At 38.9% G+C, this 26,180-nt stretch overlaps 1 protein-coding gene across 1 annotated transcript in view; it reads left to right on the forward strand.

Moving 5' to 3' along the window:
• CDCA2 (cell division cycle associated 2) overlaps positions 1–25,798 on the forward strand; it is a 46,324-nt gene extending 20,526 nt beyond the window's left edge. Inside the window, exons 8-15 of the mRNA XM_032389167.1 lie at positions 1,928–2,136; positions 4,402–4,486; positions 4,945–5,195; positions 9,836–9,914; positions 11,176–11,264; positions 12,401–12,538; positions 21,800–21,971; positions 24,436–25,798. Of these exons, the coding sequence (XP_032245058.1) occupies positions 1,928–2,136; positions 4,402–4,486; positions 4,945–5,195; positions 9,836–9,914; positions 11,176–11,264; positions 12,401–12,538; positions 21,800–21,971; positions 24,436–25,664 (2,252 nt within the window). The 3' untranslated portion in view covers positions 25,665–25,798. The remainder of the gene's footprint in view (positions 1–1,927; positions 2,137–4,401; positions 4,487–4,944; positions 5,196–9,835; positions 9,915–11,175; positions 11,265–12,400; positions 12,539–21,799; positions 21,972–24,435) is intronic.
• Positions 25,799–26,180: the final 382 nt, after the last annotated feature.

Consider the following 26,180-nt stretch of genomic DNA (forward strand, 5'->3'; position numbering starts at 1 on the left):
ACATCTCAGACTTAACATACTCAAAGAGGTCTCAACTATTTTTCCTTCCCCAGTCTGCTCATCTCTTTTTTTTTTTTTTTTTTTGGTCTTTCATCTCAGTTCACCCAATTGCTTGCATCAAAAACCTTGGAGTAACCTTGGCTCCCCCCTTTTAAAGGTTAAACTTGCAGGGGCGGACGGGTGGCTCAGTCGGTTAAATGTCTGGCTCTTGATTTCGGCTCAGGTTGTGATCTCACAGTCCTGGGATTGAGCCCGTGTTGGGCTCCACACTCAGCAGGGGGTCTGCTTGAGTTTCTCTCTCTCCCTCTCTCAAATAAATAAAGTTAAACTTCAGTCCCATTAACAAATGCTGTTGGTTTTATCTTGATGGTATATCAAATGTTCAACCACTTCCCACCTCCTAACTATTATCACTGTGGCCCAGGCTCCCATCTTCTCTTGCCTGGGTTGTTTTGTGTTTCCTCTTATGTGCTTTCCCTACTTCTATCCTTGCTGACCCCCCTCTTTAGAGTCTTCAACATGGTGTCAGGGTGCTCCTTTTAAAATGCTAGCTACACTATGTCATTCCCCTTCTCAAAATCTTTCATTGACCTCCCACTGTACTTAGAATTGTACCCAGTCCACACCTGACCTAGTCCTTAGCCTTCTCTTGGAGCTTCTTAGCTCTCTTCTCCTTGCTCACACTGTTCCAGCCACACTGGCCTTGTTCTGCCTCTGGTGTCTGGTACATTACCATCTCAGATCTCTGCACTTGGCTTCATGCATGTAAGGTTCTTCCCTAGATATATGCATGGTTCACTTCCTCACTTCATTCAGATGCCTGCTTGATCCCTGAACATCTCAAAACAGCAGCTCCCCCCTCCCTCTTTATCCGGCCATATCCGCTTAATTTCGACATTATTTCCTTTAAAGGCACATATTACTACTTATTACCTGTACATTTCTTTTACTTTTTATTTTGAGGTGACTGTAGAGTCACATGCAGTTGTACAAAAATCATATCTAAAGGGATTCAGTGTCCCGTCCCGCCAGGTTCCCCACGGGGTAACATCTTGGGTAGCGGTCATACAGTGTCACAAGCAGGAAATTGACACTGATACAGTCCACTGACTTTTTTTCAGATTTCAGCCGTTTTACGTCCATTCATTTATGTGTATATTTAGTTCCATGTAATTTTATCATGTGTAGACTCATGTGACCACACTGCAGACAAGATCGAGAACAGTTCCAGCACAGGGGTCCCTCACACTATGCTTCCCTTCAACAGCCATAGCTCCCTCTCGCCTTCTCCCCCTCCCAGGTGTTTTATATTGTCTGTCTGTCTCCCAAAGTATCGGAGATTTTTGTGTTTTATTCATCGTTGTCTCTCTAGCACCTAGAAAAGAGTGCCTGTCACATCGTAAGTGCCCAATATATATTTGTTAAATGTCGATCATAAGGAAGTTCTCTCTTGTGAGAAAAAATATGCAGGAGGAAGCCTTGCCTTGTTTGAGAGCACACACAGCATATACAATTTTGATTTAATCCTCTTTCTCCTCACCTCCCATCTTCTCCCTCCTACCACCCTTGCGTGCTGAAATGCCTCTGACCCCAGCAGTGAAATTGGTCCTCCTTCATTGCTCACCTCAGGTTGGTTTTCTGGTGCCAGGCACAGGGGTCTCGAGGCCTGGGCACTTCCTTAGATTCATGGGAGCCAAAACTCCTTGCTTACCTTTACCCTCAGTAGTTAGATTTGAACTGAAAGCTATGGCCAGCGCCACTTCTCTTCTTTATATATCCAAATGAAATTCCAGATGTCATTCCCTAAGCCGGATATATGAGGTAGAACTTCTTACAGTGTGTTATTCTCTTTGCAAATACATAATATTTTTGGTGTAGAACAACCTGATTCAGATGTCTTTCTCTTGTTTACATGTTTCCTTTGAAGGAGTCAAGGTTGCTGAGTGTATAGAGGGCAAAAGAGCTTGGGATGCTGTTCCAATTGAGAACTTTACAGAAGTGAGCACAGACACCGCTTCCCAAGTCAGGTCCCTGGTCACTCCACAGTGTAAGAGGGACATTCCATCCTCTGAGACCTTTGTACTTCGTTCTGTGCTAAAGAAGCCCTCTGTTAAGCTGTCTCCAGAAGGCCTGCAGGTAAGTTTAGAGCTACTTTTTCTAAAGCAAATTGAATACTCATTTTGGCTTAAAGCGATTCTTATGAATTGTATGTCCTACTGGTTTCAAAGGAGATATCTTGCCCTAAATGTTTACCCCTCCTTTTCTTACTTAGAGCACTGTGCAGAGTTCCTTCCTTCCTTCCTTCCTTTCTTTCTAAACTCAGTATGGAATATAACTTGTAGAATTTAATATATGTAGACTGTATATTATAAGAGTTTCATAGTTATTAAATGTGTTAATTATTTCCACCTAAAATATTTGGTCTCAGAGATAGCTTTTTCACAGGCACGTATGTTTCTCTAAACTCAGCTCGTATGAGCTAAGAGTAGGTTGGTGGGAACTAGCTGGCACTTATTGAGTATTTTTTTTTATTATTTTTTATTTTTTTTATGAGCGTGCAAGCACACGAGTTGTGGCAGGGAGGGGTAGAGGGAGACGAAGAGAGAGAATCTTAAGCAGGCTCCACGCTCAGCACAGAGCCTGACACGGGGCTCCATCTCATGACCCTGAGATCATGACCTGCGTCGGATGCTTAACGGACTGAGCCACCCATGCACCCCTTATTGAGTACTTTCTGTGGACAGTTCTGGCATAGATCATGTACATGCAGCCTAGACTCCAAGGAGAATATTAGCCCCATTTTAAGTAAACTTAGGCTTGAGGTTGTTAAATGAACCCAGATAAATCTGATACTGAAATTCATGGCATGCTATAAGTGCTCTGAGAGGTTGAGAGGATGGGCTGTGGAGTCCCAAGTGCCTGGTTTCAGATCCTCTGAAGTTTAAGAGCTGTGCCAATTATGTACCCTTTTTGTACCCTGGTTTCCTTATCTCTGAAAGGACAATATTAGTGACTACCTTACGGGTGATTTGAGCATTAACTGGGATAATAATATGAAATTAGCACCAGTGCCTGGCAAATGAGAAGTAATTTTTTTTTTCAATCCATAGGCATTTAAATATATAACCATGCCTACACATCTGTTTCTAAAGCCAAAATGAACTAGACCGCCTTCTGTCGACATGAATAGTTATGGTCAATGGTTATTTTAAATGTTTAACAGTTTTTCTGGTTAAAGAGCTGATGTGGGTCTCTATGCAGCACTGCTTATTCGTATCTTGTATTCGTTTTATTTTTCTCAAACAGACTTCACGTCTCTCCATGATCCATATAACCCTTACTGATTAACAGCATCACATAGGAAACATCAAGTCCTACCACTAAAATTATACAAAGATTTTTATAATCAACAGTCTTTTTACTGAGCTCTCCAAAGTTTGTAGGTGTATACAGTTTGAGTTGTTGCTAAATTTTCGTGGTTGTTTTAATTGAAGATAGCCTAAAAGGTCTCAAGAATTTTGTTTTCTACGTGCACGTATTTCACAAATATTGGTATGGGCATTTTCCTGGTTAGGAAGATGAAATGGACTTGAGAGTTGCTCAAGGAGGTTTGTTTGGGGCAGGACAGTTGTTGGGAGAAGGTGCTGCTCCTGGAATTGGGTGCACTGGCGAAAATGAATAGCTGTAGAGAGCAGGGGCTGGTCCGGGGTTTAGGAAGCAGGCGATGATTTGGAGGTGACTCATGGAGCCCACAGCCCTGGCTCCCGCCTGCGTCACTCCAGTGGCCCTGTGTGGAGTGGGGCCCTGTCTGGTGTTTCAGTACTTGCACTGTCCCTCCTCCCCAGCTTGCCAACTCTCTAAGCTTTTGGGGAAGTAGAGAGGGACAGACACTACCTTCTTTCCTTGTTCCTAACTCAAGAATACAGTAATGTGGACAGGAGGTTTACACACTTAGAAAAGGTGTGATTTCCATATTTAAAAGACAGAACACCCCATCATGCCAATCATGCCATTTACCTTTTTGTTTTCTTATTTTCGTGCAATTCTTATACCTGTAGAGAGTCAGCCTTATCTGACACCATCTGTGGTATAAACTAGCCACTCACATTTTCGTTATCTTCATTTGCCAGATTAAAAATGATGGAACGAGTTTAGCCCATATTATGGATTTCTGTTCTTTAATCTTGGCCTAAAATACTATTTACTAAAGTAATGTTTAGGGCATCCAGTTTTTCTTTGTGGCTCATGTCATTAAGCCAGAACAATTATGAAAGCAAAGGTAATCTGCAACGCTACATAGTATCTATCCTTGGAAGACAGGAGTTCAGAGTGGCCTTTCTTAATGATTGTGCATATGCATTTATATGTGTAAGATTATTCACCGACGTTTATTTTGTTTAGGAACACTGTGACAATCTCTGTGATGATGGGACTCATCCAAGCTTAATCTCAAATCTTGCAAACTGTTGCAAAGAACAAAAAGCAGGTAAAAAATTCACATTTATTTTGAAGCCTGAGGATTTCATTTTCTTGTGAAGTATCTGATCTAGTATGTGGTATTTTCAGTGATCTGCTAAATGCCTTGATGCTTCTCACATTACATGGGAATGAAGAACAGTTGGCTGGAATCTCTTTGGAGAGCCTCCCAATTGGTCTGTCCATTTCATCTGCCCATTTGTGCTTAATGGCAATACTTGTAAAGGAAATTGATATTCCAATTTTGTAAACTTCTAAGACATTTATGCAAAATTTACTTTAAAATCTGTTAACCATATTTTAGAACTACTGCTTAACCTTTTCCATTTTGCATTTCTTTTTTCTACAAACTGTATTTTCTATTATACAAATAAGAGCTAAATCTAATCATGTTAAAAGAGTCTAGGGTATGCATTTTTAGATAAGAAATAGCCTAATTTTTTTTATCTATCCATTTATTATCTATAGAAGGTCAAGAAAATTGTAAAGTGCCAGCTTTTCTAAACATCAGGAAGAGGAAGAGAGTTACTTTTGGAGAGGATCTAAGCCCTGAGGTGTTTGATGAGTCCTTGCCAGCAAATACTCCATTGCGTAAAGGAGGAACACCTGTCCGCAAAAAGGATTTAAGTAGTATCAGTCCCCTGCTACTTGAGCAATCACCAGTTCCTGTGCAGTTGCAGTTATCACAACCAAATTTTGATGACAAGGGGGAGAATCTTGTAAGTGTGAAAAGTGGAACAAACTTGTTTCTATTTTCATCAGACCTCACCTGTTTTGTGTGAATAATAATTATGCTTCAAAATCATGAAATGGACTAAATGATGTGTCATGGTATAAATTAATGCATTTTTCTGGGTAGGTTTTTTTTTCCCCCACCCTGTGTTCATCATGACAGGTGCACGGGGTATTAGCTGTGTTCTCATACTTGCATGACTCCTTGTACATAGCATATTTAATGGACCCTAAATACTGTTGACTGTAAGATGTACCATGGTTTTATGTATCACCAAGAAAAGAGGCTAGAACCAAGCTGTCACACACGATAATTGTAGGATATACTCAGATTTCAGAGGTGTGAAGATGTGAGAGAGCAACAGCCTTAGAACTGATACACTGTAAATACAAACTTTTTTCCTCTAAGATGAATTTCTGTAGGTAGAATTACTGGATGAAAAAATAGGATTTTTTTTTTTTTTTACCTTTTTGATACATATTGCTGAGTATCCAGAAAGTGTACTAACTTGGACTTAACAGCAGTATAAATGGTTTTAATTTACCACACTTGGTAAACCCTGCGTATTAACTATACTTTCTTTTTTTTTTTAATTTTTGCAAGATTTTATTAGAGAAGAAACTTTTTTAGTCCGGTATCAGTATAAACTAACATCTTTTGAATTATTGATTTCCTTAAAATATGTTTACAGTAGAACTTACAATATGTACTTATTGAACAGACCTAAATATATATTGACTATCATGCTTTTTTAGGACTTAAGAATACTAAATAGATAATCTTAGCCAAGTGTTTTGTTTTTGCCACAAATAGTATCAGTATGCTATTATATCCAAGTCATCTGTTATCTTTAAATAAGTTAGAATTTTTTCCTGACAGTTTATTTCCAATGATGCTCCGTCTGTTAACACACAGTCTTTTAAATTGAGCATCTCTTTAACTGTACTTTTTAAAATAGCTTAATAGGAGAAACAGATGACTTGAAAACTTTTAGTTTACTAATGTGGTTTGAACATTTTTCATGTGTTTATAAGCCATTTGAATTTCTTTAGAGAATTGTCTGTTAATCTTTACCCATTTTTATACTGGGACCATCATTCATTCTCTCCCTTGCCTATTATACTTTGAAATAAAAATATTCCACTTTCAGCCAAGGTGGAGTAACAGGGACCTAATTTACGTTTTCAAAAGAAACAAAAAAACAAAAACAAACGAGAAAATATACACAACAATGGTTCTCAGACATAGAACGTCAGGAAGCACAGGAGAGTAATCCCAAGAGAGGGGTAACAAATGAGGCAAGCTGTACAGGAGCCCCAGCTTCCTGCCTGGGCTGGACTTCCAGGCGACAGCACAGGAAGGGTCTACCTCGGTGGAGCCTGGCAGTCTCCATGAGTTGAGAAAATGGAGCTGGGGTCTGGGAGAGCAAAGGAGGCTAGAGCTCGTCTCGTGGCAAAGGACCAGAGAGGAGAGAGCTGCCCAGGGAGCTCTGGAGATGTGCATAGGGTCTCACTTGAGCCTCAGCGGAGTACTGGTCAGTGTGTGCTTGTGAATAAACTGCCTGATGCCAGGGAAAGGACTACCCAAATGGAGCAGAGGGAACAATCCCTAGAGCTTACAGAGGGGCAAGAAGTGCCCCCAGCAACCTGAGTGATAGAAAAACCTTATAATTCAGAGGGCATCAGGTACTCAGGAGAGTATTGCCTCACTAGTAGAACAGAGTTAGACTAAAAGCCTAGCAGAGCTTAAAAGCAAGCTTTGAAAGGACACAGCTTTCCTCCAAGCGACTTTACTGCATTGTATAACCTAGCTCAAGAACAGCAAAACTATCCGGTGTCAAATAGCATTAAATTCAAAATGTCTGACATTTCAATTAAAAACTAATAGATGTGTAAGAAAAGATGCCCCATAATGAGAAAAATCAGTCCCTAAAAGTAGACCCAGAAATTACACATATGGTAGAATTTGTAGACGAAGACATTGAAAAAGTTACTTTAACTATCTTTCATATGTTCAAGAAAGTGGAGGAAAGATTGAACTTGTTAAGAACATGAAAGATACAGAAAAGATCCAGCTTGAACTCTGTACATTACAGTCACTGAAAATTATAATCTTTGGGAAGAAAAATATGTTGAATGAGATTAATAGCATATTAGAGATTGCAAAAGAAAAAATTAGCAAACTTAAAGACGTAGCAATAGAAATTATTCTCCGTGAAAGAATAAAAATGACTGAACAAAAATGAGCAGTTGGTGAGCTTGGTACAAATTTAGGTGACATAATATGCATGTAATTAGAGTCCCCAAAGGAGAGGAGAGATTAGAAAGAACAGAAAAAATATTTGAAACGTAATGGCTGAAAATTTTCCAATTTGATAAAATTATAAACTCAAATCTGAAGTTTAAATTCCTAGCACAAGAAACATGAAATAGTATGAAAAGACACATCATTGCTTAGAATCCATGATATATGGCCTGCGAGGACCTAGAGCAAAAGTACCTGTGACATAAAGAACAACAAACATGAGAGGCAGCAGAACTCTCATTAGAAACTACAAGCCAAAGGACAACGCAGCAGCATTTACTTGGAGCAAAAAACCAAAGCAGTAACAACAACAAAACTTGTCAAACTAGAATTCTATATCCAGTGAAACCACCTTTCAAAATAAAGGTGAAGGTCAGGCTTTTTCAGTCATCTGGAAGCTGAGCGGATTCATTACCATAGTGGGTGAGCATTAGAAGAAATGCTGGAGGAAGTCCTTTAATCAAAAAAAAAAAAGGCCCCCAATGGAAATCTAACAAAGGAATGAAGAGCACTGAAGCTGCTAACCCATGTGGGCAAATGTAACAGATTTTATTATTATTAATCTCTATAACAGATTCTTTAAAGCAAGGATAACAATAGCGTATTGTTTGGTTTATAACATGTCAGTAAGATACATAACAAAAGTAATATGGCATAGAGGCTGAGAGGGGTTCTTAGGCTGTACACAAAATAGTGTGAGTTAAACACGTGTGCTGTAAACCTTAAACACTACAGAATGACAGCAAAAATGTGTGGGATGCACGAAAGCAGGCTTAGAGGGAAATAATTAAAGCCTGTATTTCAGCATAAGAGACATCTCAAATTAATGATCCCAACTTCCATTTTAAGAAACTAATAAAAGGGGGCGCCTGGGTGGCTCAGTCGTTAAGCGTCTGCCTTTGGCTCAAGTCATGATCCTGGGGTCCTGGGATCGAGCCCCACATCGGGCTCCCTGCTCAGTGGGAAGCCTGCTTCTCCCTCTCCCACTCCCCCTGCTTGTGTTCCCTCTCTCACTGTCTCTTCCTGTCGAATAAATAAATAAAATCTTAAAAAAACAGAAACCAATAAAAGCAAATTAAAGCCAAAGTAAACAGAAGGAATTAATAAAGATAAATGCAGAAATCAATGAAGTAAAAAATAAAAATAGAGAAAAATCATTGAAATAAAAAAGATGCTTTAGAAAAATAAATGAGTAAACTTCTAATCAGACTATTCAGAGGAAAAAAAGGGGAAATACTCAAATTACCAATATAAGGAATGAAATGTGACTTGACCACATATTCTAACAGGTTTTAGAAGGATAATACAGATAAAAAGATAGTAAGGGTATTATAAAAAACTTAATGCCAATAAATTCAACAACTTGAGTAAACTAGACCCATTCCTTGAAAAACACGAACTACCAAATCTCAGACTAGAAGATATAAATTACCTCATTAGCCCTATATCAACTGAAGAAATTTAAGTTGTAGGTAAAACCTTCCCACAAAGAAAACTGCATGTCCAGATGATTTTGCTAATGAATTCTACCAAAGACTTAAGGAAGACCTAATTTTATGTATACTCTTTCAAACAAATTGGGGAGATGAGAGTAATTCACAGTTCATAAATGCCAGCATTAACCTGAGACCATAGTCAGACATTATAAGAAAACTATCACCTCATGAACATAATACATCATGACCAAGTGAGATTTAACCCAGAGATGCCAAGTTGGTTTAATATCTGAAAAACGATCTATTTATACACCATATTAACAAATTAAGAAAAACCATATGGTCATTTCTGATAAGAACTCTGAGCAAACTGGTGATTAAAGAAAATTTCTTCAAACTGACAAGTTTTATTTATGAAAAACCAACAGCTACCATCATACTGACAATTATGTGGGAAATAAAGATTTGACATCTGCATTTGTATTGCCATTTTCCCTGAAGTTCCCCTGAATAATACTCAAATGTTAGGTTGTCTATTTATTAACGGAATGTTCCATTTACTATAGAATTAGGACATGTGATTTTAAGTAACCCAAAGAGTAAGTTATTAATAGATCATTATGGCTACTTCCATTTAATATTTTATTTGTTGGACTGTAGTTAGTAAACATAGTTTCATTAAAGATTGGTAAATATTATAAAGTATTTTTATATTCAATATCTTTGTTTTGCTTTGACTTTTTTTCTTAATCTTTTACTGATTTCCCATCTCTATGCTTACTACAGTTCCACTTACAAAAAGAAATCCATATTTTCTCTTTGGGTACATTACATGTCCACTGAATTTAAGGATGTCTAATTTCTACTCTTGTTTTTCTTTGTTTAGGAAAACATAGAACCTCTTCAGGTATCATTTGCAGTTCTGAGTCCTCTTAGTAAGTCTTCAATCTCTGAGACTCTTTCAGGTAGTAACTTTTATTTATCTTAAAACCAGATAAGTGTTATTTTCAATATGTATATATATGAAACTAAGCCTTAATTTCCTTTTAAAATTTTATTATAACAATGCATGCTTGGTTTAAAAAACCATATAGAAAAGCTTATAAGAAGTCTCTTGGGGCCCCTGGGTGGCTCAGTTGGTTAAGCGTCTGACTCTTGATTTTGGCTCAGGTCATGATCTCAGGGTGGTGAGATTGAGCCCTGTGCAGGGCCCTGAACTCAGCAGGGAGTCGGAGCCTGCTTGAGATTCTCTCCCTCTCCTTCTGCCCTTCCCCCTGCTTGTGTGCTCTCTCTCTAAAATATATAAATCTTAAAAAAAAAAAAGGGGGGGGGTCTCTTGCCCATCCAGGTCTCACACCTTGTAATCACCCACAGTTAACTTCCGTAGATGGTACCCCCGTTTTTCAAGTCCCTGCAGACAGTGGAGTTGCCCTCTCAACTCCTGTCAACAGTAGGCTCCTTGTAACAGTTGGCACAACTGAACGATGTGCACCACAAGGGTCATTTTTCAGGGTCCAGAATTGTTCACCAACATTAAGTTGGCCTGTTGCGCACTGGCACTTTTCAAGTCCCCGTCTTCTTTATGATATGACAAGGCAAGCCAGGATTTGGATGACAAATGTCACGGGAACCATTATTCATGTCTCTCCCTTGACGGAAATCCCTTAGTGGCTTCTCGTTGGCTGGAAGACACAAACCAAATTCACTGCTACAGAATCCAAGACCTGGAGTGTGAAGTTAGAGCTAAACCTGGAAGCGTAGTCTGTCACGTTCCAAAGCCCATGGTCTTTTATGCATTATACTGCCTTTCATTTCTACCATTAAAAGTGATCAAATGAAAAAGTTACCTGAATTTTTTAAGTTAAAAAAATTATTTTCATGATCATCTTAATGCCCTTTATTGCAATTTCACTATACAAGATGTAGCTTGGAATAAATGGACATGAGTGAAATATGGTATTTACTATAATGTGATTTCATCTGTTATCTTAGGGTAATACGGTATGCATTCTCCTTGGAATGTGGTGAAAGTTTCTGGGTATTCAGTAAACTTCTGTTTTTGAATCTCAAAATTTATTCTTGGTAGTTAAATTATTTATGTTTAGATATTATATTATGCTAAAAGCAGAGGTGCCTATCCAAAACAGTATCCAGTATATCTGAAAAATGATGGCTCTTACAACTTTTTGTTAGCCACCCTAATTTTGCTTGTGTCTTCTTCATCAGGAACTGATACCTTTAGCTCTTCAAAAAACCATGAGAAAATTGCCTCCCATAAAGTTGGTAGAATAACACGGGCCTCTAACAGAAGAAGTGTAAGTGTTTGTATTTGGCACAATTAAATCTTGCTATAGATTTTTTCTGTTTTTATGACCACAGGATTATGGGTAAAATCTTGATTTGATTAATGTCACTGAGAGCTAACACCTTACCTATGTAGCATATAACCCATGGTAATGCTGTTTTTCTGATTTGATTTTAATTCTGTTAGAAGAAAAATACAATAAAACAAGGTGCTTTCAGAGTTTGTGTTAATGTAGAAGGTAATCTGTTTGGAACATTTATTTGGGATCTATGTGGCTTTGTGGATTTTATTGAGGTACACAGTGGAGAAGAGTAGTGTGTAATTGGGGCGCCTGGGTGGCTCAGTCGTTAAGCGTCTGCCTTCGGCTCAGGTCATGATCCCAGTGTTCTGGGATCCAGCCCCACATTGGGCTCCATGCTCAGCGGGAAGCCTGCTTCTCCATCTCCCACTCCCCCTGCTTGTGTTCCCTCTCTCGCTGTCTCTCTCTGTCAAATAAATAAATAAAATCTGTAAAAAAAAAAAAAAGAGTAGTGTGTAATTAACAGAGCCAGAAAATGGCATAATTATATCTTTTTACAAAAGTATTTCCCTTTTTAATTTTTTTCTTAACACTGGGTTTTAACTCTTTTCAGTAGGAACATAACTCCCATTAAATGCATGTCTTTTCCTATTTCATCAAACTAGATAAAATTGGATTTTTGTCTAAATTCATAAATATATAATATACCATTATGGGGCTTTTAGCTGATATTGTTGGGTGATAAACCCAGAATTCACATTTAGATAATCTAAATGCATGTTTCCACCCATAACTCAACAGGAGTTAGCTCCTAAATTGTAGATGCTTAGTAAATATTTGATAAAGAAATAAATCAACTAATTTTAAACTTTTTTTTTCTTCCTTAAAATAATGGACAGAGTGCATATGCCTCTGGGTCTGTTTAATAAGATCAGAAATTGGTAATTACTCTTCTCCCCCATTCGAGTTTAAGATAGTTAAAGTACTTCTAATGGAATTTGTGAATTAAAAGGAACTGGGATAGAAAATGTAGAAGCAGTGTGGGAAGGAAAATAAATGTGAGAAACATACATCAAGATGCACTTGCTTGTGTTTTATGGTATCCCTCCTTTAAATTTTCTTTATAGCAATTGATCACTTTTGCAGAAGAGAATGTTTGCAACTTACTTAATACAGAAGCTCAGCCTTGTAAAGAAAAGAAAATTACTAGGAGGAAATCTCAGGAAAGGAAGCGCATAGGAGGGGTACTTCCGAAAAAGAATCAGGTAAGTGTGTGTTTAAAGATATAATAAGAGTAGAAGTGGTATATTTCTTTGTTGTATGATTAGGAAAGCATGGAAACAAAATTTTTCTAGTTAACATTAGACCAAGAGTATTAAAAGCATCATAGAATAGAAAGGGCCAGAGGCAATTATATACTCAGCTGTAATTACCTGAGAACCATTTTTATATCTTCATTGTATTATGTACATTTAGTGCAGTAAAACATCAGCACTCAAATGTTAAATTCTTACCTTTGAATCAAATCTAACCTCACCCTATGCAAGGAACCCTCTCATTTCTTAGACAAAGGTGAGTGTGCCATCTGCCCCTTGTTTGCCTTCACTTCTACCAGGGGCTAGATCTCTTCCCATATTTGAGGAAGAATTTAGAAACTGGCTCTTCATCTTCCTCGACACTTCAAGGCCTGTGCTGGCTCAGGGGGACTTCACGACCTCTTTATGGATAGCCGATGCACCTTAACTCAGTCACCGGACGTCGGCCACTTCAGTGATCCAGACCTTCCTCTGCCATTCCCCACAGCTTGTTGGTCCCTAAGACCTGCCCACTTTTAATAGTCCACACTTCTGTGTCCCATTCACTGCCCCCAGCTGCCTCTCCAGCCAGCGTTCTCACTCCCTCACATACCTGTTTCAGTACTAACGATCTTCTGGCCCCTCTGCGTACCCTCCAGCATTCAGATATCCCGTCATATCCTGCATTTCCTTGTTCACCCGGAGCTGCCTGATCTGTTTCACCACCTCTTGTCAGTAACGCCTGTTCTCCATCCGTTTCATTCCACTTCACCTCTGGATTAATCCACCCCCACCCCCTCTCCCATCTAATGCTGCTCCTAGGGAGACTCACAGGTGCTCTGATGGCAGTCATAGCTTCAGATAAGACCTGAAGTCTGGTCTCACTTTCCACCTCTTCACTTGAATTGTTTTTCCAAGGTGTTGAGTAACTTAGTGACTAAAAGCTAGTACAGCCTTTGAGGTCTCGTGGTTCCTTGCCACCTCAGCGGCATTTGGCAAAACTGAGAGCATCCCTTTACAGTCTCCGTTAAAGGTTTATTTTTTTTCCACCCAGCCTTAGTCTGTATTACCCAGAGCTCTACTCTTTGCCTTTCTAAATTGTGTATTTTCCGGGTGATATCATAGGCAGCATGGTTGATGTGTCCCAAATCTTTCTGATCTATAAACATGATTAATGGCCTACTAGACTTCTCTTCTCAACCCATCCTACAAGCACCTCAGATATCAACTTTTCCAAAACTAAACTCCTCAATTTTACCCCACCTCCCCCCACCCAAAAAAACAGTAAACTTCCATCCTGTTCCGTGAAACAGGAACTGGCTTAAACATGGCCCAAACATCTGCAAGTCTGCAAAGCCAGAAGAAACTGGAAGTTGTCCTGGTTTAATCCCTCTTTTAGATCACACTCCTTTGAAAGATCCCTTTGCTGAAAAAAAATACACGTAAGTTAAAAAATGTGCATACACCTTTATTATTGCATCAGAAATTGGTTTTCTTCAGACTTTTTAAAAAACACTGCTACAAAGAATGTACATGTACTTTTTGACATAAAATCAATAGCCAGAAAGTTCAAGGAGGATTGAGCATTAAGGTTTGTTCCAACCCCTCCCAGGACCCCATGGAATTAAAATAATTGGTATAATAAAAGACTAGACTCAGAATAGCAATGAGAAGAGGAAGGAAGGGAGCAGGGATATTAAGCAACAGATGACAGCCTTCAGTGACTCCCTGGAAGAAAAAGTGGATGAGGGCACATTGACAGATGAAAGAGGTAGATTTATAGCCCAGGATGTGCTCAGAGGGAGTCAGAGAGGCATTGGGAACCAGCCTGCACACTGCGCGATCCCAGAAGACTCTGGGCCCAGTGTTGGCAAGTCCAGTGGAAGATGAGAGTGGGAAGTGGTAATGGAAAACAGAATAACTGAAGTTCTGTATATGAGACAATTTGTACCAGTTGGCACCCCACCCCCGGTCCTGCCATGTTCTCCCATCTCAGAACAGTTGTTATCATGTAGGTGAAAGCCCTCATTCTGGCATTTGGAAAGTCCCATGGTCTTTACAGCTGGCTCTTGCCCTCAAGCAAAGCCTGCAGATGAGACTCCCCATTCTGCCCTGCCCCACCCTGCACAGAGTTGCCAGTAGAATTTCCCTGCCAGAAAGAGACGGAGCTGGAAAACAGAGGAAACTCTCAGACCAATTTATCCAGTCTTCTGTAAAATCAGACAACTGAGTAGAAACAAGAGATGAGAGATCAATATTTAAAAGTCGAAAAACTGACCCAAGAAAGAGAGATTATTCTGGGAATGGAAGGAAACTGTATTTAAAAAAAAAAACCTGACATACTCGGATTTAAGAAAATATTATCTGCATAAAACTAAGAGGCTGCTATAAAAAAGGAGCAGAGGGAGAAATATTCATAAATATGTAAAATTTAGTAGTTGGACTAGAGAATAAAGGAAAGTCTCCCAGAAGGTAGAGCAAAAGAGAAACAAGCTAGTAATAAGAGACGTGAAAGTTGAATCTAGGAGACTATGTAGGTCTCTCAGAAAGAACACGAAGATAGAATGAGAGAAATTGTCCAAAGAAGGGGATTTCTAATAGCGGAAGAAAGGAGTCTTCAGGTTCTAAGGGTCTACTGAATGCCTAGTACAATTTAAAAAAAAAAAAAAAAAAAGACCAGGACTTCAGCCTGTCAGCATGAAATTGAACAATAAGGACAACAAGAAAAGTGGACTTTTCCTCCCAGAAACAAGAATCTGAGTAGTATCAAGTTTACCAGCAGCCCAAATGCTGAAAGGTAATTGAACAAGACTTTTAAAGTTTTGAATGAAACTTGATTTCAGCCCAATATTATGAACCCAGCCAAATTCAATTAAGTGTAAAAGAAAAAATAAAGACATTTAGACACTCAGGGACTCTGAAACTTTTTCTTTGGGTATTATTGGAGGAGATACTCTAGCAAACTGAGGAAGTAAGCTTAAGGATTCAGAACACAGTGAATCTAATAATACAGGAGAGAAGTGCAAGGGAAATCTCTGAACATGGTTGTTCAGCCAGCGTTAAAAAGTAGCCAGTCCCAATTTGAGCAAGAGGAAAGGGTGCTCCAGGGATATATGGTCTCTGGAGAGAAAAACAAAAAGACCTATGGTTGAGAAAGTGGAAGGTGTGTCATATAAGAAGAAAAAGAAAGGTAATTATATAAAATATAATAAAAAATAAAAGTCCGTGTATAAAAGTTTTAGAGTAAATATGAAGCAGACCTTAAATGTGATTCCACGCAGTAAAGGAGTGTAAGGAAAAGTATGTTTTCTAGTGCTAGGAGTCACCTACAGGGGGCGCCAGAGGAAAGGAAGATGAGCTTTGTCCTTGGCAGAGCAATGAAAAATGTTTACAGTCATAATGTAAGTGCTCTTTGTTTTCAACTAAGGGCAAAGCTTTAAGAACTTGATTGTTGTGCACGATGGTCTAAATGTAGCTACTAGGAGAAGATGAAAAGTGGGTAGAGAAGGTGTCAGTGAGGGTGTTAGCATTCGGTATAAGGGGTTAACAGCGCACGTTCTGCAGCCAGACAACCTGGGTTCTAAATTCTGGCTTGACCGCCTCCTACCAGTGGAATGGCAGGCAAGATTCTGGATTTCTCTATTGGTTTTTAAAGAAAGGTAATAACGGTACTTAGTTTATAAGCTTGTTGTGTGCATTAAATGAGTTAATGCTTGTAAAATGCTTAGAACAATGCCTGGCCATAGCAAGCACTACAGCTGTCATTATGGTTATCTTACAGGTCAGGGGTTCAAGATATATTTTAAAAGTTGATGACAAGAAACAAATTTACCTTTTGGCCCAGCAATCTCATGTCTGGGAATCTGTCTCAGATCCAATGGCAAAAATACAAAAAGGCATAGAACAGTTATTTTTTGCAGTACCCGCTGTAATGCAAAAAAACCCAAAAAACTCTATGTCCGTCAGTATAAGACTGGTTGAATAAACTATGGTGTGTTGACAAAGTATCTTGCAGCTGTAGAAAATAGTGGAGAGAATTTCCAGTGATGGGATGATGCCAGGATGTATTTACTGTTAAGTGAGAAAAATAAGGTGTACAATAACATATATAGTAGGTTTCTTGGTACTGAATTGTGATCCCACCCCACCCTGCCCCCAAAATACTTCTGCATTGAAGCCCTAACCTCCAGCACCTCAGAATGTGACTATATTTAGAGATAAGGCCTTTGATTGGGTGATCGAGTTAACATGAGGCCGTTGGGATGGTCTCTAGTCTGACTTGTGTCCTTATAAGAGGAAGTTTGGACACAAAAGGAGACCCTAAGTGTGCACACACCCAGGGAGAAGGCCATGTAAAGAGGCAGCAGGAAGGTGGCCATCTGCACACTGAAGAGGGAGGCCTCAGAGGAGACAAGCCTGCCAGCACCTTGATCTTGGACTTCCAGCCCCCAAAACTGTGAGAAAAGAGATTAAGGCTGTGTAACCACCTAGTCTGTGGTGTTTTGTTACGGCAGCCAATATGACAAACGAATATACGGTTTTATCTAAGAAAATAGGGAACATTAAACGTGTGTTTGTGTGTGTCAATGTATGTATATATTCATACACATAAAATCTTTTCATAAAAGTAGGAGAATAAGTCAAAAACAAAAACTGATTACCTCTAGGGAGAGGGGACAGAGGAGGGACTAGGAAGGACTCAAAGCTGGACTTCATTGAGCATGTTTTGTACTTTTGACGTTGAACTGTGTCAGGGTTATACATGACTGTGAAACAAGTCAAAATTATGAAATAGAGAACGGTCCTTAAAAATTGGAAATAAAATGAAACAAATTAATCTGGGTATCAAGTTGGTGACCTAACCTCACAAAGAATGCTTTCAAACCTAGAACTTTCCTTGTGGAAAGCATCCTAAGGACAAGAGTGACTGAAGAGAGAGTGAGCTTAAACAGTATGAAGACTCCTATTGAGAGAGGAGCGCAATCTAGAATAAAGAAAATAAAGGTTTTTGTGGGTTGTTTTTTTTTTTAACCGTCATTAGGAATCCAGACTTTACCATTAGACAAAAAAATAAAAATTCAAATTCAGAATTTTGTTAGGCCACATTTGAATTGGAAAATCAGTATGGACTCATGTTTTTTTCCTTTAAAAAGATTTCCTAGCTCTTTCAAGGCTTAGAAGCAGCGAGCACCTCTGGTAGCTAGGTTGCCATTTCTGAATACCATTTTCAACTAAAACTGATCAAGGTTCCAGAATGAAATGGCTGCTTTCGGGTTTATGAACAGCACATGTAGGAAACGAGCCTGGGTTGGTACCAGTGTGCAGTGAAGGAAGCTTAAGAAACCACTGGGGCCATGGGGAAGGACCTCAAACCATCTCGAAGGGGCTCCACTCACCAAATGTGGGACAGTGTGACTGTCAGAAATAACAATTGCAGGATGCCTGGGTGGCTCAGTCGGTTAAGTGTCTGCTTGGGATCAAGCCCCACGTCAGGCTCCCCTGCTGAGCAGGGAGCCTGCTTCTCCCTCTCCCTCTGCCTCTCCCCGTGCTTGTGCTCTCGCTCTCTCTGTCAAATAAATAAGTAAAATCCTTAAAAAAAAAAAAAAAGAAAAGAAAAGGAATAACAATTGCAGTGGGTTGAAACATATTTCAAATATGAAAAAACACTTCAGTTCATAATAGTTAAAAAATCTTAAAGGTCACCTTAGAAGCTGTCTAGGACACCAACTCAATTTTTGTGAAAACTGGAAAATATGGGAGTTCTGTTTCAGGGAAGCAAATAGTTGATGAGGGAAAGTTATTTATAGGAGAATTTCTGCTAATAAGTAAAAAGGACACGTTCATGGAAGTTGTTGATCATGAAGTAGAAGGCTGATGTGGGAGCCAGAATGGATGGATTGGACTGAACACCTGAGCCCAACTGGTCAATCACAATGTCACAGGGGAGAGAACAGGGTCCTTCCAATGCAATGAGGAAGTCTACAGGCATCCATGAAATGCTCTTTGCAAAAAAAAAAAAAAAAAAAAAAATCAAAGCTGAATCTAATCAAGCCTAGATCTAATGACCAGTTTTAGGAAGTGTAGGGGAGAGAGGAAAATAAAGACACCTTGATTGCAGTCAACCAAATCCAGAGTTTGGCTAATTCTCTGAGACAAGTGCCTCAGTTTACTCATCAAATAAATGGTGAGGGAAAAAAAGCAGAACCATATATTAAAAGATCTGTCAACCAAATAGAATGTGTAAGGACCTTATTGGGATTCTGATTTGAACAGTTATGGGCCAATTGGAGAAATTTGATCTCTGAGGAAATAATAGGGAAAATTGCTGTCTTCGTTCTTTGTGTCTAAGCTGTTTATTTTGAGATCATTTTAGATATTTAGGCTGTTGTAACAAGAATTACGGAGATTTCCCAGGTACCCTCTACCTAGTTTCCCCCAGTGATGACCTGTAAAATTTAGACAATATCACATAGAAAAATGCCAACACAGTCAAGATACAGAACATTTCCATTGCCACAGGAATCTCCTCTTGCGCTTTTGTAGCCCTGCCTACTTCCCATGCCTGTCCCCACCTTAAGTAGCAACCACTAATCTGTTTTCCATTTCTTTCATTTTGTCATTTCTAAATGTTATATAAATGTAATCACACTCTGTGTAACTTCTTGGGACTGGCTTTTTTCACTCAGCGTAAGCCTCTGAAGATTTATCCAGGTTGTTGCATGTATCAGTAGTTAGCTTCTTTTGTGTGTGTGTGTGTGTGTGTGTGTGTGTGTTTGTGTGTGTTTAACTGTCATTAGGAATCCAGACTTTACCATTAGACAAAAAATAAAAATTCAAATTCAGAACCTTGTTAGGCCACATTTGAATTGGAAACATCAGTATGGACTCATGGTTTTTTTCCTTTAAAAGGATTTCCTAGCTCTGTCAAGGCTTAGAAGCAGTGAATGGTATTTGTTGTTATTTAAAAAAGTAATCAATTTGCAATATATACATATATCAAGTCATTACATTATATACCTTAAATTTTATCTGTCAATTATATCTTAATAAAACTGGGGGGAAATGGCATTGTAAAAGGGAAAAATCAACAATAAAATACAATGCCAGGTAATAAAAGGTTTCATTTTATTATGGAATGAAAAAAGGAACTCTGTCTCCTAAGGATACTGCAGGATTTTCACACAAAATGGGGTAATGCCTGGGATTTGCTTTAAAATAATCTGAGGGAAGGGGATTATAAATGAATCCTGATTTCTGTATGTAATTCTTGAAGCTAGAGGATGGGTACCTGGGGTTCAATATACTATTCTACCTGTTGTGTGTTTAAATTTTCTATTATAGAAAGTTAAAAATACAACACTGTGGGCCTCTTATTTAGAGAGATGGAGCTAGCTATAAGAACTCAAAGTGGAACCAATAAGTAAACGAGAATTTAGAAGAACAAGAAAGCTGACACATAGCTCTTCTGTGTATGGCTCAACCTTATTTTAACCATTTCACTTATGTTAACTTTAACTAACTTAATACTCGCTGCTATTATCTGTGGTGTGTGCTGGTGTGGTTCCAATTCTACAGAGGAGGAGGAGGAGGTACAGAGAGGTGAAGTAACTTGCCTAAGATCGTAAGGCCGTTAGGTGGTAGAGTCAGGCATCCAGCAGCAGAGGTCGAATGTTCTCTTTTGCATCTCATCGTGGAGCCCAAGTTAAGATTTTTCTCTTGGTTTCCATATCCATTGACCAAGCTGTCGATTCCCCAACTGTTCCATGGAATGTCAACAGCTGTTCCATTAAAAAAAAAAAAACAATTTTCATGGAAAAATAGTTAACCCAGCATTTTCCTAGTGTGTATGGAGATTATTTATACTGAGGACTTCTCAGAGAATTTAATGTTAAATGTATATTGTAAATCACCAAGAGGAACATTTATCTTGTACAGTTCTAAAATTATTTTTCCATGGAATGTTTTGTTTTTACAGGATATCTATAGATATCTCAAGGAACATACAGTTCTGTGCCATTTTTGTACTCTTCTTGAATATCATCCACTATTTCACATCATTAGTTTCTATGCTTTCACCCAAATGATCTTTCTTAAATGTAAAATCAAATGTTGTCACTCCCTGAATCACCGTGCAATGAACCTTCATTCTTTTCAGACTCATACTCATTGCCTACAAGGGCCTTGCTTGCTTTATGGAGCAGTCTTGAAAGCCCCCTGTAGGCCAGGTACTCATCTCAGTCCATATAGAGTCTGTCATGGTTTGTATGTGTTACAGTTACTTGCTGTTAGACTGGGAGCCCTCTAAAGACCACATCCTGTTTGGTTTTTGTTTTCTACCTAGCCAGTTAATACCTGTACATAGTGGTTTCCCAATGAATGTTTGAATGGATTCTATTTTCTGGCAGTTTTAATTGCTAAAAACATGTTCCTTAAGTTGACCTAAAGTCTGGTTCTCTCCAGTATTATCACATTGAATGTGTTTCTTTTTGCTCATAACAGTACAATGTTTGAGTTTCCCTGAAGTCCTTTCCGTGTGAAACTTTTTTTTTTAACAGTGAACATTAGTTCTCAGTTGCTAACATGGCAGTCAAAACTGAATTTAATACTACATTCTATATATTATTAGAACAGTTTTTATTTTTATAGAAATCTACGTGTTTTCTATCAGTTATTACCAGAACATTGTCCATCATCTTCTACTTGTGCTTGTTAGCCCATCTTATTTTGACCTATTCATTTTAATCTTGATTAAATCATCTGTTGTTGGAAAGCAGCTCAGCTAGCTTTGTGTTATCTTTAACTTTTATGTATACAACTGTTGTTTCTTCTTCCAAACCTATGAGCAGAAGACAGTCTCCCATAGCTTCCAGTAGATAGCTCATCCTAGGTTAATCGCAGGTCAGCCTAACTGTATCCTACTTAACAAATATCTTCATGTCTTAAGTCTGTCAACTCTACAGCATCTACTCTATCTTTCACTCACCCAGAACTTACTTTGGCAAATGTTTTGTGGAAATGTAGACCATTGATTACCATAGCGTCTGTAAATTGAGTTCTGCTTCATAGTCTGTTTGACTTTGTGTAAGCTACCCAGCCCCCCACGCCTGACTCAGAATTTCTAAAATTTTAAATGGCCTAACTGGTCTCAGGTTTTTTGGTAAGAATTAAAGGGTCAAAATTGTATATGGTGTGACATCTTTCCCAATTACGGCATTTTAATACATTTCACAGGCTTTAAAAAGTTGCAGGAAGAAGAAAGCAAAGGGAAAGAAGAGCGTTCAGAAGTCTTTATACGGGGAAAGAGACCTTGCTTCGAAGAAGCCGCTCCTCAGTCCTATCCCCGAGCTGCCTGAGCTCTCCGAGATAATGCCTCCCACTCCAGGCACCGGCAGGCTGTGTTCAGGTACCCTGCTCTTGTCCTGTTGCTGTTTTATCTTCTCTGCCACTTTCTTGCTGCTGCACCCTCTTTTCCCTTTTTCCCATTCACTGTTAAAGAGCATACAAATAAAAATAGCAACCTTCCCTCATATTACCATGAGAATTTCAAGTTAAGGAAGCAATAGTTCGTAACTTTTACCCTCTTCAGAATCTGATAGGAGCTCTGGACCCTCTCCCCAGAGAAACTAAGACACAAGAGAGTGCATATAGTTTTAGGGGAAATAATTTCCTTCCATCCTTTTTTCTTTTTAAAGCATTTTAATGTTTTTTATAGTATTCTGCTCAAATGAATTCTGTGTAGTGTTACGGTCCATCATGAAGAGTAAACAAGGTGATGGCTCAGTAATAGATAAATCTTTTATAATTAAGGACCAAAAAAAAAAAAAATACTTGCCCCATGATGTTTCAGTAGAGTTGGCACTGCTAAGCATCTACTAGAAATAACATTTATAAATTGAACTGGATTACTTTGAAACAGTTTTGTTGGAAAGCAAAGATTAAGTCAGTTGACATACTGGTTAGATAAAAATTGGAATTGCTTGTTTTATAATGGCTGAGATTTAAAATTCACTAAAATCATGCTGAAATTAATAACAGTATGTATTCATTTGGTGTGTTCATTTTGTATAGAATAATTTTAAAAATAGGCGTTTTTGTCAGTCATCAGAGATTTAGAGCCTGCATTCCATTTGCAACATATCTGTAGAATTTATAATAGATCCAAGGATGAATAAGGTATATGCCACCCTAGACTCTTGGCTTCTACCTACTTCTCAGCTTCCGGAAAGCACAGAGTTTAAACAAACCCCTGCTAGCCCATCATCACACCCAAGCCGCCCCAGCCCCTGGGCTCCTTCTCCAGTCTCTTTATGTGCTTGTCTTGGGGCAGGGGGTTGGCCACACCGCCTCTTTTTAATCTGGCCTAATGCTGCGTATCCTTGAAGATTTAGCTGTGCTGGCTGCTTTTCCAGGAACAGTCTTTGTTCGCATTACACCTTTACCATCAATTTTGTGATGTGCCGTCTACCTCCCTCCCCTGCAAACTGCAGTCCCTTTGAGACTGAAAACTAAGTCTTCATTATATCTCCAGTTCCTGACCGGAGTTTTTCCAGAGATGTTTAAACAATGACTATTAGTATATGTTTTCCATCTTGCATCTTACTAGAGAATTTCTTTTTAAAAATACCTGAAGGATTTTGTATCTTATCACCAGTGGTATCATCTGTTATAAGGGTTTAAAGCAAAATCTTGCTTCCCTCCTTTTCCATTTTTCCCTGTCCCTTTCTGTCTCTCTTCCTCCCTCTATCCCTGTCCCCTACCTTTCTTCTCTAGCATGTCATTTTCATGAAAAATACATAAACATCGATTTTTAAAGTTGTATAAAGAGCCCGACTGACATATTAGTTGGTTGCCACTGAGTGGACCCTATGCTAACCTCTGCCTTACGTGACCTGATATCAAGTACCCGAATCATGAAATAATGGAGAGAGTGTGTGCACACACACACGTGGGAGCTGGAGGAGGGGCAGAGAGCGAAGAAGAGGAAGAGAATCTCCAGCAGACTTCCTGCTGAGTGTGGAGCCTGACCTGGGACTCCATCCCACAACCCTGAGATCATGACCTAAGCTGAAACCAAGAGTTGGAGACTTAACCGACTGAGCCACCCAGGCACCCCATTTTTTAAAAAATTTATTTTAAGATGTATTTATTTAAGGCTGTGTTACATAGCTTTAAAACGTTGATGATGTTTCGTTCACCTGTGTGATGTGACGCAGTGTGTCAAAACCACAGGACAGCCTCCACATGGCATGTCTTCCTGGAGTCTGACTTTCAGATTGAGGTGGAAGGGGAAGACTTCTAGAATGTTGAAACAAACATAGCTTCGTTTGAGAGTACAGTGCTGTTTAAATCATATTAAAATTTTTAACACAGGACATAAGACCTAAGTGTGTTCAAAAATACCCTTTTGGCTAAATCCTCAGATCCCCCAGAATTCCAAGTTTTCTTTCCTCTATTTCTGGAGAAACATAGCTAGAAAATTTGCAGAAGCACAGTGGTGCCCATTTTCAGTAATTCGTTTTTCGGGAAATGGGAAAAGTGGCTGCCTCATGCTAATTGACCTTGTAGTGTGGAAAGTACATTAGAATAGAGGAAGCAATTTGAGATACACTTCTCAGTTTCATGGTCTGAGATTATGTACTTTATTCACTCATGTATTAAATACGTATTTTCTTAACCTGGGCTTGGGGAAGAACTAAAAAAAGGAAGAGCAGGATGACAGATGGTGGCAAGTACAGCATAGCATTTGTAAGTCTTGTGAGTTTTGAAAGCCTAAAACATAGAATACGCTATGGCACCTGTTTGCTTTGTCGACCTTTATTTCCATTGTTACTTTTTAGTGAGATTTAAACTTATTTCCATGCCCTTAGATGATTTCAACTCCAACGGTGAACTTGAAGAAGCGAAGCTTCCTAAAAGAAAGACTCTTTTGCCCTACAACCCAGAAGATTTGCAGATGAATCAAGGTTTTAATAAATACGATCTGTCTGCATTCTGCAGCTCTTACATGAAAAGTTCCTTGTCGCTTATTAACGCTACTTTAGATCAAGATTTAAATATGAGTGCCGTAGCAACTAATGAACATAAAACTATTCTAAAAGCTGAGATTAAGTCGGAAGGTGAAAATGGACTGAGAGCTGGCCCTGAGAGTGAAAGCAGTCATGTTTCTTGTGCTCCTGTGACCGCAGAGCCCCTGGCATCAGATGATGCAGAATCCAGTGCTATCCTGCCGTCCCGGGAATTGGCTGCTGCCGGTCAAAATGTGGAAAACCTTTTTCAAATCTTTAAGATTTCAGAAGATGTAAACATAAAGTGTGAAAAACAGGATGACTTTTTAATAGCTACCGGAGGAAAATTGCAGCCCATGCCCTTAACGTCTGACTTACAAAATGAAGAGGTGTTAAGTGACAACGTAAAAGAAAGTAAAAGTCCGAGTGCAGGTTTGGGAAGAAACTCCATAGAAGGTCAAAGTAGCACTGGTGTGAGTGGTGGAAAAAAGACGCATAGAAGACGCTCTACGTGTTATTCCGACAGCCAGAGTTTATATTTGGAGAAAAATGGAAATCACAAACCTCCCTACATGGTGAGCAGCTCTCTAGAAATTGGTTTAGAAAATTCTGAACTGTATAAAGATTTATCGGCCTCCATAGAGCAAACCTTCCAGAGAACAAATAGCGAAACAAAAGTAAGACGTAGCACAAGGCTGCGGAAAGATTTGGAAGATGAAGGGCTTGTATGGATTTCACTTCCATTTCCTTCCACGTCCTGCACTTCCCAAAGAATGAAAAGGAGAACAATATGTACAGTTGACAGCAGAGGATTTGAAAGCCTGTCCCTCTCTCAAGAAACTGTGTCTTCTGGACAGAAACCGAGTCTGTCACTCCCCGTATCAGGTAAAGAAAACAAGGAGGGCTTTGCTGCCAGTTTTTCCCGTTTACCTGGGAAGAGGAGGAAGAGCCTCTGTACATCTACACTCGCAAATTCGAAAGATACAACTCAGTCCAAGTGCTACAAAAGAAGAACCTCTCTCAGCCAGAAGGGAGAGAGCTCTCTAAAGGACTTCGAAAGAGTGGGACATGTCTGGGAACTAAAGCAGTAACTGACATTTCCTATGGAGCATGTGACCGCAGAGAAGGTAACCATCCGTGCTTAAAAGATCCTTTCATTCTGCTTCTCATCCTTTGTTCAACTTCGGCGTTTTAAAAGTTTCAAATAAAATCATTTGAGTTGAACCTATTTTTATGTAGAAATAAGTGAATTTCTTCATTCAAAGGGGAAACGTTCTATTAAAAATGTTCTTCTCTCCCCAAATAGTACATATTTACTGAAGCTTTCACATTAGTACATGTTTACTGAAGCTTTAGAGTCTCGTAAAAAACATCAACCATCTTTTAGGATTGACTCATTCTGTCTGCAGGAGAAGAGTTTAAACAATAAAATGATAGAATTAATGTAATTTTAAAAAAATTGAAGGTAATACAAGGTTAAACACTGTTAGAAAAATGAGAAAAGATGTGTTTTAAAATGCTGCCCCCCCAAAAAAACTGGTTATAAATGTTAACAGGAAAGATGGAAATCATAAGACTTTTTGGTTTAAAGTTGAGAAGCTTTAATG

Source organism: Phoca vitulina, unplaced genomic scaffold (assembly GCF_004348235.1).
Source record: "Phoca vitulina isolate PV1807 unplaced genomic scaffold, GSC_HSeal_1.0 scaffold53, whole genome shotgun sequence".
NCBI lineage: Eukaryota > Metazoa > Chordata > Mammalia > Carnivora > Phocidae > Phoca > Phoca vitulina.